The following is a 12,219-nucleotide window of genomic DNA, read 5'->3' as shown; positions in this document are numbered from 1 at the left end:
CTCGGACTCTGCACCTTATAGTCTTGGTCTTGGTCTCTTAGTCTTGGTCTTAGTCTTGTCTTGGTCTTAGTCTTTGTCTCTTAAAGTCTTGGTCTTAGTCTTGTCTTGGTCTTAGTCTCTTAAAGTCTTGGTCTTAGTCTTGTCTTGGTCTCTTAGAGTCTTGTCTTGGTCTCTTAAAGTCTTGGTCTTAGTCTTGTCTTGGTCTCTTAAAGTCTTGGTCTTAGTCTTGTCTTGGTCTTAGTCTTTGTCTCTTAAAGTCTTGGTCTCTTAAAGTCTTGGTCTTAGTCTTGGTCACTTAAAGTCTTGGTCTTGGTCACTTAAAGTCTTGGTCTTAGTCTTGTCTTGGTCTTAGTCTTTGTCTCTTAAAGTCTTGGTCTCTTAAAGTCTTGGTCTTGGTCTCTTATAGTTTTGGTCTTAGTCTTGTCTTGGTCACTTAAAGTCTTGGTCTTAGTCTTGTCTTGGTCTCTTAAAGTCTTGGTCTTAGTCTTGTCTTGGTCTCTTAAGGTCTTGGTCTTAGTCTTGTCTTGGTCTTAGTCTCTTAAAGTCTTGGTCTTAGTCTTGTCTTGGTCTCTTAGAGTCTTGTCTTGGTCTCTTAAAGTCTTGGTCTTAGTCTTGTCTTGGTCTTAGTCTTTGTCTCTTAAAGTCTTGGTCTCTTAAAGTCTTGGTCTTAGTCTTGGTCACTTAAAGTCTTGGTCACTTAAAGTCTTGGTCTTGGTCACTTAAAGTCTTGGTCTTAGTCTTTGTCTCTTAAAGTCTTGGTCTCTTAAAGTCTTGGTCTTGGTCTCTTATAGTTTTGGTCTTAGTCTTGTCTTGGTCACTTAAAGTCTTGGTCTTAGTCTTGTCTTGGTCTCTTAAAGTCTTGGTCTTAGTCTTGTCTTGGTCTCTTAAGGTCTTGGTCTTAGTCTTGTCTTGGTCACTTAAAGTCTTGGTCTTAGTCTTGTCTTGGTCTCTTAAAGTCTTGATCTTAGTCTTGTCTTGGTCTCCTCAAGTGTTGGTCTCCTAAAGTCAAAGTTAAAAATTATTGTATTCTATCATTTAATTCACTTTTCCTTTGGATATTTAATTACAATTTTTTTTACCATTTTAAGAGGCAAAATTTCGGCCAAACAAACCAAGTAAATATATTGAGATTATAGTCATTTTCAGTTGCAATTGTTTGGTTTTTGTGAAAATATAAACATTCTCATGACGTATAAACTGCGCCACAACAAAGAAAAGCTTTAAATTTAAAATTCTAAAGGTTATTGTGGCACCATTACCACGTCACAGGCAACATTAAAAAATATTCCTTATATAATATACATCTAAAGTACACAGACGATTCATCAGTGGGTCAATACTGAAAGTAATCAGCTCAGAGACACAAACAGAATGAAGACGTGGGCTAAAGATTAGGACGGGATGTCCAACAAGCTCAGCAGGACGAGACAGATGTTCAGAGGAGGAAAATATATAAAAATAAAAAATGGATGCAGACGTCTCCTGCGGCCGCCGCCGCCGCCGCCTCAATGACGTCTTTGTTTGGAGGCGGAGTCACAGCACAGACTCTGGATTTTAAAAGAAACTTAAAAACTTACTTTTTAAAAAAAAGAATTTCCCTGAATGTCTTTCATGGTTTCTCTTTTTGAATTTAGTTTATTAAAAAAAACTGTTTTCTTACATACCTTTTAAATTATACTTGTTTTTTGTTCCAATGCAAAGTGAAAATAAAATCTATTATTATTATTATCATTATCGTGGACACGTAAGGTAGACATTTAAGTCAGATTGAAGTGATTTAAAAAAATATATATATCTACACAAACACTGCTGTCTCCCCCTCTGCATTGACTAGATACACTATATTGCCAAAAGTATTTGGTCGCCTGCCTTCAGACGCATATGAACTCAACTGACATCCTATTCTTAATAATAATAATAATAATAATATGAATGAATGAATCTTTATTTCGAACACAAACATAAAAAAATAAATATTGAGGTGAATAAAACAAAAACAAATGAAACAAAATTCTCTAAATCTACATTTGCACGAATGAAAATTAGCAGGAAGTGAAAGCTTAAATACTCATACCCCTCACAATGACGAGAATAATAATACATTTTATTTATAGGTTCACAATACCAACGTTCAGGTAAAAGAAAAGTAAAAACTAGTAGAAATAAGGTCAGACAATGTGGGGGAGGGGTGGGTGGGGGAGGGGGGTATGAAGAGGAGAGGCCCGAGGACAGAACCCTGTGGAACACCTGAAGTGACGAAGGTGAAGCTAGAACAGCTTCAGCTCTCCCAGGAAGGTTTAACTCAAAGTTTCAGTGTTTAAGAGAGTTTTTAAAAAAGCTCTATTTCTTTTAATATAGTAGTATTTAGTTAGTTTAGTATTTCCTGCTGTAAAGTTTCTGTTCTTAAACACAGTACATTTGACACTAAATGACATTTTCACAAACTTCCGGCACAAATTAATAGCACGGCTTTTTTTATTTCATGTTTAAATAAGTGTGAGTTTGGTCACTTTTACACCATTTTATTTTTCATATCATGGCTTAATATGGCGTCTTTGCTATTTTATAGAAAGAACTCATGGTTCAATAAGTGTCTTATAAACAATAAACAAACCAGATAAACACGGAGTCGATCAGGAGAGGAAAACAAACTGCTTCTGAACCGGAGTTTTACTTTTGGGTTTTTTTGAGAATCTGATGTGAAACATGAACAGACTTCCAAAATAAAAGACACACACACACATACATACACACGCCTGTTCCAGCCAGTGATCATGTGAGACAACATTAACAAACTTCCACCAGTTGCGACTTTCTAAAAGTCCTCCGGTGGATCAGAAACCTCGCGGGACGCCGCGCCGAACACAAACTAAAGGTCTCCGGGACGACCCGTCTCCTCGGTGTCCGTCCTCCCGCAGCTCCGGCCCTCGGTCGACAGGACGTCCTCTCCCGTCTCTCCTCCGCGCCGTCGTCCCGGGTTTCAGAGGTTCGCCGAGGGCGTCTCCGTGGCGACCTTGCGCCGACCCGTCCCGGCGACCGGTCGGTCCCGCTCCTCCCAGAGCGTGACGCCGTCACAGGCGCAGATCTGTTTGGGGTTTTGGAAGAGGCCGGCCGACCGGGCGATGATCCCGCAGGCCAGCCTTTGAAAATAGATATTTAGAGATACTTTGAAATATTCCTATTAAGTCAAGTACTGTGCTTGTCTTTAATATTAATCGTCATTTTGCTATATTTGTTTACCTTTCTTTTATTTTACTAATATTTTATTTGTATTATTATTACTTTGCCTAGCAATGTTGTTTCAATGTTTATTTAAAATTATTTGACTTTATTAAACTTTTTTTTTTTTTTTTAAAGGGAAAAGATATTTTTCATCTTTAGGTAGAGCGACTTAACCACAGACTCTGGAATTTAGTCGGAAATAAATATAAATATTACAGGTCAATAGAATTTTCATAACAACAATAAATAAAAACGCAGTGATAATACTGTTTTATTATAATTTACAAAATACTAGAATACTATAGGTACAGGCCGTAGGTACTTGTATTTCTAATTATTATCGTACTGTTTTCATATGTTTTGGTACAATTGTATCTTTAAAAAGGTTTGAGTTTGTTCTCCACGTTTCTTACCGTTCCCCGGAGTTCCCCGTCAGTCTGGAGAGACGGTGAGCGCCCCGGCCCAGGTCGTCCTCGCCGGCGTCCACCACCAGAGATCGGCCAATCACGTCCCACACCTGCGTCCCACAGCGAGGCGTGTGGTTCAGCTCGTTGATCGCGGCTAAGTGTGTGTGTGTGTGTGTGTGTGTGTGTGTGTGTGTGTGTGTGTGTGTGTGTGTGTGTGTGTGTGTGAGAGACCTTAAGCTGGGTGTCCTCCAGTCTGAACGAGGCTCTGCCGTCTGGTCCGGCGACGACGTTTCCCAGATCGCCGACGTGCTGCAACACACAACGCCGTGCGACAATGACACTTCGGCACACGACTCATCTGTGGGCGCCGCTGAACGACCGGGACCGACGGTCGCCGGAGGATTCTGCTTCTCCTCCTTCAAAACTCTTACCAGAGCATTAAAAAAAAACACTTTAAACCAAAAGTTGTTCAAACGGAGGCGTGACTTTACCCTGTCGGAATCCCCCGGGCCCCCGTGTGACTTCCCAAACGGGTTGAAGTGCTCGCCACAACTGCAGAAACACAAGAATTTATTTCTTTATTTTTCTTCTTTTTTTTCCAGTGTGTCAAGAAAAAAAAGAAAAGAAAAAAAATGAAGGAAAAAAATTGGAAAAAATAAGAAAATGGAAAAATATGGGAAAAAAAAAAAGAAAAGGAAAAAAAATTGGAAAAAAGAAAAATTTTAAGGGAAAAAAGAAGGCAAAAATAAGAAAATGGGAAAAAAAATAGGAAAAACAAAGAAAAAAGAAAAGGAAAAATAAGGTAAAAAAAATAAGAAAAAAAAGGAAAAAAATTAAGAAAAACAAAACAAAACAACAACAACCTGAATTTAGATGAAAAGAGGAGAGGAAGTTTAACTTTGGAGGAGATCACCACATCACAGGGACAAAGATTAGATTTGCAGATATAAATTAAATTCCCGTTTAAACAACATTTTAAGTGAAAACCTCATCAATCGGTCACTGGTTGGTTGTTTTTGTAATGAAACCACACACGCCTGCAGAAATCAATACATTCCAAACATTAATGTTCGTACACGGACATTATAGAAGATGTTATTCTATCAAAATAAAAGCACCAAGTCCCAGGAGAATCATGGGAGTCGTGACACTCTGATTGTCTCTACTGAGCATGTGCAGAACTCCGAGTTAAACGGGCCCGATAAGTCCACTCATCATCTGCTGCGTAAAAAGAAATACATCTACCAGAACGATTATTCCCATTAATCATTAGATAATCTATTATAATCTCACTCCGTGTCTTAGGAGTGAGACATTTATTTTGTGTGTCCGCACCACGATCAGACTCGCCCATCGTTCCCGACGGTCTGAACCCACCTGAGGCAGTCCTGCGTCAGGTCGCCCAGCGTGTGCACGTGGAGGCCGTGGGCTCCGGGCGCCAACCCGTCGATGGTCCCGTCGATCAGGCAGCGCTCCTCGGAGAGCTGCAGGAAGCGAACCACGCCCCGGACGGCGCCCACGCCGTCCAGCATGGCCACCGCCGCACCCAAATCTGTCACGAGGAGTTAAAAATGGTGTTTGAGCAATGAGCAATTTTAACACAATATAGTGACGTTTCGACCAAAGACGACGGTGATCAGTGTCGTCTAACACTCGTTCTTTAAGCCAAGAGGACCCGGGTTTGATTCATTAAACCCGTTTACACGATTTCAGGTGCGTTTTCCTCTCAGAGAAGTTTCACTTTTACACAGCAACATTCAGAAAACGACAAAAACGCTTAAAATGATGTAGTTTTCCTGTTGGGCCACTAGTGGGCGTCGTTGTTTTTTGTAATAAAATGAAATCATAGAAGATTGAGGTTTGACTGTTTGACGTGTGTGTGATTAATTAAGATTACAGATGTGTCATTGTTTGTGTCGGTTGCTGCTCCTCGCCTTGCTCCGATCCCCCGATGCCCTTCAGCACGGCCCTGCGTCCGGTGCTCTCGATCAGAGCCTGAACTTGTGCGCTGGTCAGAGCGGACTCCACCAGCACCTCCTCCTTCCCCACGTCGACGCTGAACCACGTCACTCCTGCGAGCGCAGACAGACGGCTGGATGAGGCAGGCTTGCAGTTTTCATTCTCCATCAAAACCTTTGTACGTGTTGGAATTCAAGCTCGTGCGTTTTGAAAAAGACGACAATGAAACAATGAAAACGATGTCGTTTTCATGTTAACATGAGAACATGGAATACATTTTCTAAAGTTCTACTCTTATTCTTCTATCCAATAAAAACTGTTTCGGGGCAGAACGTGTACTTAAAGCATTTCACTGCGCGTTATTCTATGTAGAATTGTCGTATGATAACTAAATGACTTCGACTCCCGGGAGAAGATGGACTGGGAGTGATGACACTCTGGAGGCCGCCATGTTTGTTATGGTCCCTCTACAGTGGTCGTTGCGTAAACTGACACACAAAACGCGATGAAAATCACGTAAACGGCGCCTGGAACTGAACGTTCGTGAGCACTGTCCATAGACCGTGGATGCCACTTGTAAATGTAACGTGTGCTGTTGTCATAAAGCAAAGAGATTTTAAAAAAATTGGGCTAAATTTTATTTTGCACAAATTTGTGGATTCAGAATTAGTGGAACAAACCACTGTGATGAAAAGAAGGGGGGGGGGGGAAGTCTTTAAAACGTGAAAACAAACACGTTTATGATCAAAATAAATACTGTCAGTGTGTCAAATGACTTCAGTTCCATGTATTTCATTCTCATTGTAAACAAAATGAAGAGGGGATTTTAACTGTATTATAATTAAGTGATAGGATCCTTCTTCCCCCTCCTGTCGTTCCCACTTGTTGCTTCAACTGTGTCGACGATGTTTTGAAAGTACAATCAATATTGGAACTGATTACACACAGATAGGAGAACAAATAGTATTACAAACCATTGACCGAGAGGATGTGAACATAGGAGCTCTTTGGGATCTGGTCTCACCTGGTTTTCCTTCCAGAACTGCTCTAATCTTCTGCGCGCAGCTTTCACATGTCATCTGCACGGCAAACTCCAGCTGTGGAGGACAAAAGCTCACGTGAAACCCCAGTAGCTGAAGGATCAACACTAAACCACTGGAGCTGCGGCATGACAGGCTTCTTCTTCCATTATCTGTCACTCGCATCTCACAGCGCCTCGAAATGAGTCGTTTCTTATTCTTGTGACATTTTTGCGAGTATAAACATCAAACAGGAGCCAAACAACATGATAAAATAAGTTCATCCAACCTTGGTGGGTCGCTCCGAGTCCATTTTGTTGACCCGGGCCACCTCCTGAGCGATAAAAGCTGAATTAAAGAGGAAACTTCCCACTTTTCTGCAAGCGGAAACGAGCCGGCTGCACTTTGTAGCGGGCGCCGCCATCTTGGTGAGGTCAGACCTCACAGACGCGGACTCGCACTTCACCGCCACCTGGTGGTCAGAACGAGTCACTGCAGAGGTTCTCAAATCTGTTATCAAGCCAATTTAGAAGGTTTATAGAACAAAACTTAAAGAAAAAAATGATTTTTCTTTTTACTAACGTCTTCATCTATACCTTGAAAACACAAAATATAGAATTTCTGAGAGACTCAAAACTTAGCATTTAATTAAAAGTGCAAAGAATATCAATACATACATAAAACAGACTCTAGTTTTATATCTGATTTTTGCAGCTCTAGGGTCAGAGCTAACCCTAACCCTAACCCTAACCCTAACCCTAACTCTAATTCTATTCATTTGGAGCTGATTTAAAAGCAAGGCAAGACAAATTTTATTCTATAGCACAATTCAGACACAAGGCAATTCCCAGTGCTCTACAGGGAAATAAATTAAATAAATTAAAACAAAGCGATTAATAAGCTTAAGGAATTACAATTCGTCAAAAAAAAAATCAAAACAAAGCTAAAAAGAAAATAATTCAAAACATAATAAATTATAAAGTTTAATTAACATGAAGGTAATAAATAAGTAAAATCTAGTGTTTATTGGAAAGCCCTCCGGATAAATAATAATGTTTTCAGGTCTGATATGAAATAATTTAATGTGTCAGTAGGAAGTTTGTTCCACAGGTGAAGAGCGTAGAAACTAAAAGCTGCTTCACCTTGTTTCTTCTAACTTTGAAACACTCGGTAAACCTCCTCCCAATGACCTCAGGGGTCGTTTCTTTTATATTCCACCAGTAAAAAAAGTCCCCGTTCCGCTAGAAACCTTCATGAAACTTTTATATTTGAGCTCCTTTTAATACAAAATGAAAGGAACAACTCCACCAGAGGACGTTGTTGTAAGGTGAGTCCTCCATGCGTGACAGCGACTAAAACCAGACTACGCAAAATGAAGCTGAAATAACACGACCTCACAATGGACGCTCGTATGAGCAATAAAAGCAGCGGATGAGCCCGAGGCCGGAGAGTGTCTGCATGAAGAGACGAGCTGAAAACCGAGCTGAAGTGTGGGTCAGGTTTAATGGAGTTTCGTCTCATAACCTCCTCAGGTAAGCAACAAAACTGCACGGTGTTTTCCAGTGGTAAATCAAAACCGAGTGACTCATGACTGATGATAATAGTTCTGTTGTTATCACACATTGAGTCGACAGAACATCCGTTGACATATCACATTTCAATCAAGATGACGAATAGTTTGAAAACAAGTTTTAGTTCAGTTGCAAACTAAGGAATCTGTCTACATTTTGAGATATTAAAAGCTGCATCAGTAAAAGAGAATAACTCTTCTTTGATTTGTGTCCATTGCTTTTATTTAAAATTTATGAATGAATCACTAAAATCAACAACATTCATCAAAAAAACAAACAGTTTTTTTTTTTAATATTAACGATAAATGTATCTTCTCTTTATTTCATTTTAATGAATTTTTTGTGGAATTAGTTTATAGGAAACTCACACTGGGACAAGGCGTCCCCCTGACCCTCTTGAACTCTCTGGTGCCCCCCAGTGGAGGACTGAATACTACTTTTCTGTATCATATATCGTAAAGAAACTTTTTATTTTATTTTATTTTATTTTATTTTATTCTATTATATTTTATACAATTTTTTTATTGTAATTCAGTTGATTTAATTAATTAATTTCCTTTTATTTTAATGTAATCATTTTATTTCATTTCATTTCATTTGAATTTAATTTGATTAGTTCATGTGATATAATTTAATTATTTTTAGTGTAATCGTTTTATTCGATTTAATTTTTTTACTTTTAATTTACTTACATTTTCCCCCTTTATTTATGACCCAACTCAAAATGTCAGAAAACCTCAATATCGGTTCACTTTTATAGTCTGCAAGCACTTTTCCTACACATTTCCCACTAGTTAGTGGTGATTATACCGCGGTGGATCATAAATAAACTCGTACTGTACCTGTAACACTGACCGTCAACCTCAAAACCTGCGGTTTTATCATAACTATGTAAAAAAAGACATTTTTTTTTCCCAGAGTTTCCAAATCCAACTGCCCGAAACGCCGGAGGAGATATTTACGGGATTGTTTTCTCTGAGTGGTTTCCATAATCTGGTGTTTATATCGGCGGACCACGTATGTCTGGAAATCTCCTTAAGCTGATTTTCAATCCACGGAGGAATGAATGCAGGAGCTCCTGCTGGTAGAAACAATGGAGGAGCAGCATGTGACGGTGTGTTTATTGGGGTCAGGCGGAGGGGGGGGGGGGGGGGGGGGGGGGTTATCTGGGCATTGTGGCCTTTATGGATGAAATGCAGGATGCACGTAGTAATGATGATTGCTTCCTGCTGCCGCAGTTCAATTTCATAAAGTGTGTAGATTATTGTTACACAGTCGACCTGCAGATTAAAGCGCCGCCTTCGATAGGAAGGAGGCCGACCACCGCTAAGCTGATGACCGCTCACCAGGTCACTGGGGGCCGGTGTGTGTGTGTGTGTGTGTGTGTGTGTGTGTGTGTGTGTGTGTGTGTGTGTGTGTGTGTGTACATCCCTTCAATACCCAGAGAGAGAAAGTACTAATAAAGTATATCAAAGTATCTCAGTCATTATTGATGCCAGGAGGTGGAACAGTGAAACTCAATGCTGCATCAACCATCCTCCACCTGTAACTTCTAGCAGCAGTTACCCGTGGTTACCACTGGTTACCAGCAGTTACCAACGGTTTCTAACAGTTACCAGTGATTACCAGTGGTTACCAATGGTTACCAACGGTTACCAGCGGTTACCAGCAGTTACCAGCGGTTACCACTGGTTACCACTGGTTACCACTGATTACCAATGGTTACCAACGGTTACCAGCAGTTACCAGCAGTTACCACTGGTTACCACTGGTTACCAATGGTTACCGGTGGTTATCAGCAGTTACTAGCGGTTACCAACGTTTACCAGCAGTTATCATTGGTTACCAGCAGTTATAAGCAGTTACCAACGGTAACCAGGAGTTGCCCGTGGTTACCAATGGTTTCCAATGATTACCAACGTTTACCAGCAGTTACCACTGGTTACCAATGGTTACCACTGGTTACCAATGGTTACCGGTGGTTATCAGCAGTTACTAGCGGTTACCAACGTTTACCAGCAGTTATCATTGGTTACCAGCGGTTATAAGCAGTTACCAACGGTAACCAGGAGTAGCACGTGGTTACCAATGGTTTCCAATGATTACTAATGGTTACCAGCAGTTACCATTGGTTACCAGCGGTTACCAATGTTTACGAGCAGATACCAGTGGTTACCAACACTTACCAATGGTTACCAGTGGTTAGTAGCGGTTACTAATGGTTGCCAGCAGTCACCAATGGTTATTGGCGGTTATTGGCGGTTATTGGCGGTTATTGGCGCTTACTAGCGGTTGCCAGCGGTTACTAAGATTCAGAAAGCCTCTACATTACTGTTGTACTTCTTATTATCTGGGATCACGTTTCCTCTATATTTTATCTTGGGGTTCAGTGATTCTCCTCTGTCGTGGGTCCGGGGTAAAGTCTGGATCTCCTCAGTGCGGCGGTACTTTCACTTTTCCCGCCTCGGTGACTGTCGGCGAAAAAAAACCAAAAAACAAAACACAGAACGAACCACGAGACGTTCCGGGCGACTGCGACGCCGCGTCAAATCTGGGTCGCGAGTCGAAAATAAAAAGCGTCTAAATTTGGGCTGATACGCGCCGAGGGTGACACACACGCTTCAGCGGCGTGTGTGTGTGTGTGTGTGTGTGTGTGTGTGTGTGTGTGTGTGTGTGTGTGTGTGTGAGAGCCCGTTGAAGCAGAAACACGGCGCTCATTACCTCCTAACAACACCAAGAGGCTGCTGTTCTACAGCGAGGAGAGACGAGCGGCGGCTCAGTCGGAACAGAGTTCCCTCTGTATGTGGCGGCTCATTGGCTTTGACCTCTGACCCCCATGCTGAGTAATATGACCACGGGCTTCTCTCTCTCTCTCTCTCTCTCTCTCTCTCTCTCTCTCTCTCTCTCTCTCTCTCTCTCTCTCCGCCCACGCTGCTAATTTATTCTGGAAAACGGGAAAACCACTTCGGACCTTGGGCCTCGTGTTGCTCCTCTCCTGAACCCAAGGGAGGGAGGATTTCATTAACACACACACACACACACACACACACACACACACACACACACACACACACACACACACACACACACACACACACGGTTTCAGGAAAAACAGGTGAAATGGACCGAAAATATGAAGGACGGAGCAAAAGAGAGACAGGAAGAGGAGAGGAGGCGTGTGAAAGTGTTTATTCAGAGTGAAGCGGCGCCGACGGATCCGCTTGGAACAGTGGAGGTTTTATCTGTCCTAATAAATGAGGTACTATTGCCCCCCCCCGCCCCCCCCCCCCCCTCCCCCCCGCCCCCCCCCCCCCTCCCCCCCGCCCGTCAGATTTTCTTATTAAATACTTCGAGCACGAGGGCCGGCTCTCGTTTCAGCGGCGATTAAGCGAAGCAAGCAAAACTTTATTTTTAGAACGGAGGAGATACGGCGCCGTCAGCGGAGAGGAGCACCGGTGGAACGGAGCCGCGGCGGCGCGGTGGTGCAGTGGTGCAGTGGTTTGAACTCCAATGCTGGGCTTGTTTGTTTTCTCCAATTCCTCCCCAAACAAACGTGTTTAATGTGAAGTAGAGACAAAAGAAAAAGCTGTTCGTAGGTGTGAATGTGAGGATTTATTCAGGGTAAAATCAAATAGATTATAATTGTTTCAGAAATATATAAAAAATGTAATGAAAATTTTTTTTTTAGATTTAGATGAAGTGTTGGTGTCCAGGGTGGCTGGATAAGATCATTTGTAGTAGTTGTTAAAAGTTTATTTACCAGGATAAACTCTTGTAAGCAACTTATTTTTCCGACGTGATACAATCAGGGAAGTGAAGCTTAAACGCAAAGACGTCCAACATCCATCTTCTATATCGTTTATACCCCTAAATACCTGCCGGAACAATTTCAAGTCCATGTAGCCCTGTTATACAGTATATTCCATAATTAAATAAGTTTAAAATGTGTAAATATTTGTTTAAATCGGAAAAAGACAGAGCCAGTAAGTCTAGTTTTGTTAAAACTTAAAATAGTGGTTAAAATAGATTTAAAACTGTATA

General features: G+C 41.4%; 1 protein-coding gene across 1 annotated transcript; it reads right to left on the bottom strand.

Annotated features, from left to right (window-relative positions):
• Positions 1–1,929: 1,929 nt before the first annotated feature.
• On the bottom strand, positions 1,930–7,052 carry ccs (copper chaperone for superoxide dismutase). Its single transcript, XM_080486826.1, has 8 exons — positions 6,897–7,052; positions 6,613–6,685; positions 5,564–5,701; positions 5,007–5,181; positions 4,121–4,181; positions 3,861–3,938; positions 3,636–3,739; positions 1,930–3,140 (listed from the first exon to the last, which is right to left on the bottom strand). Exons 1-8 carry the CDS (start codon positions 7,029–7,031, stop codon positions 2,981–2,983), a joined length of 924 nt encoding a protein of 307 aa, XP_080342952.1. The 5' UTR covers positions 7,032–7,052; the 3' UTR covers positions 1,930–2,980.
• Between the last annotated feature and the right edge of the window lie 5,167 nt (positions 7,053–12,219).

This window comes from Lipophrys pholis (genome assembly GCF_963383615.2).
Source record: "Lipophrys pholis genome assembly, chromosome: 18".
NCBI classification, from domain to species: Eukaryota; Metazoa; Chordata; class Actinopteri; order Blenniiformes; family Blenniidae; genus Lipophrys; species Lipophrys pholis.
This window is presented reverse-complemented; position numbering and strand designations above follow the sequence as displayed.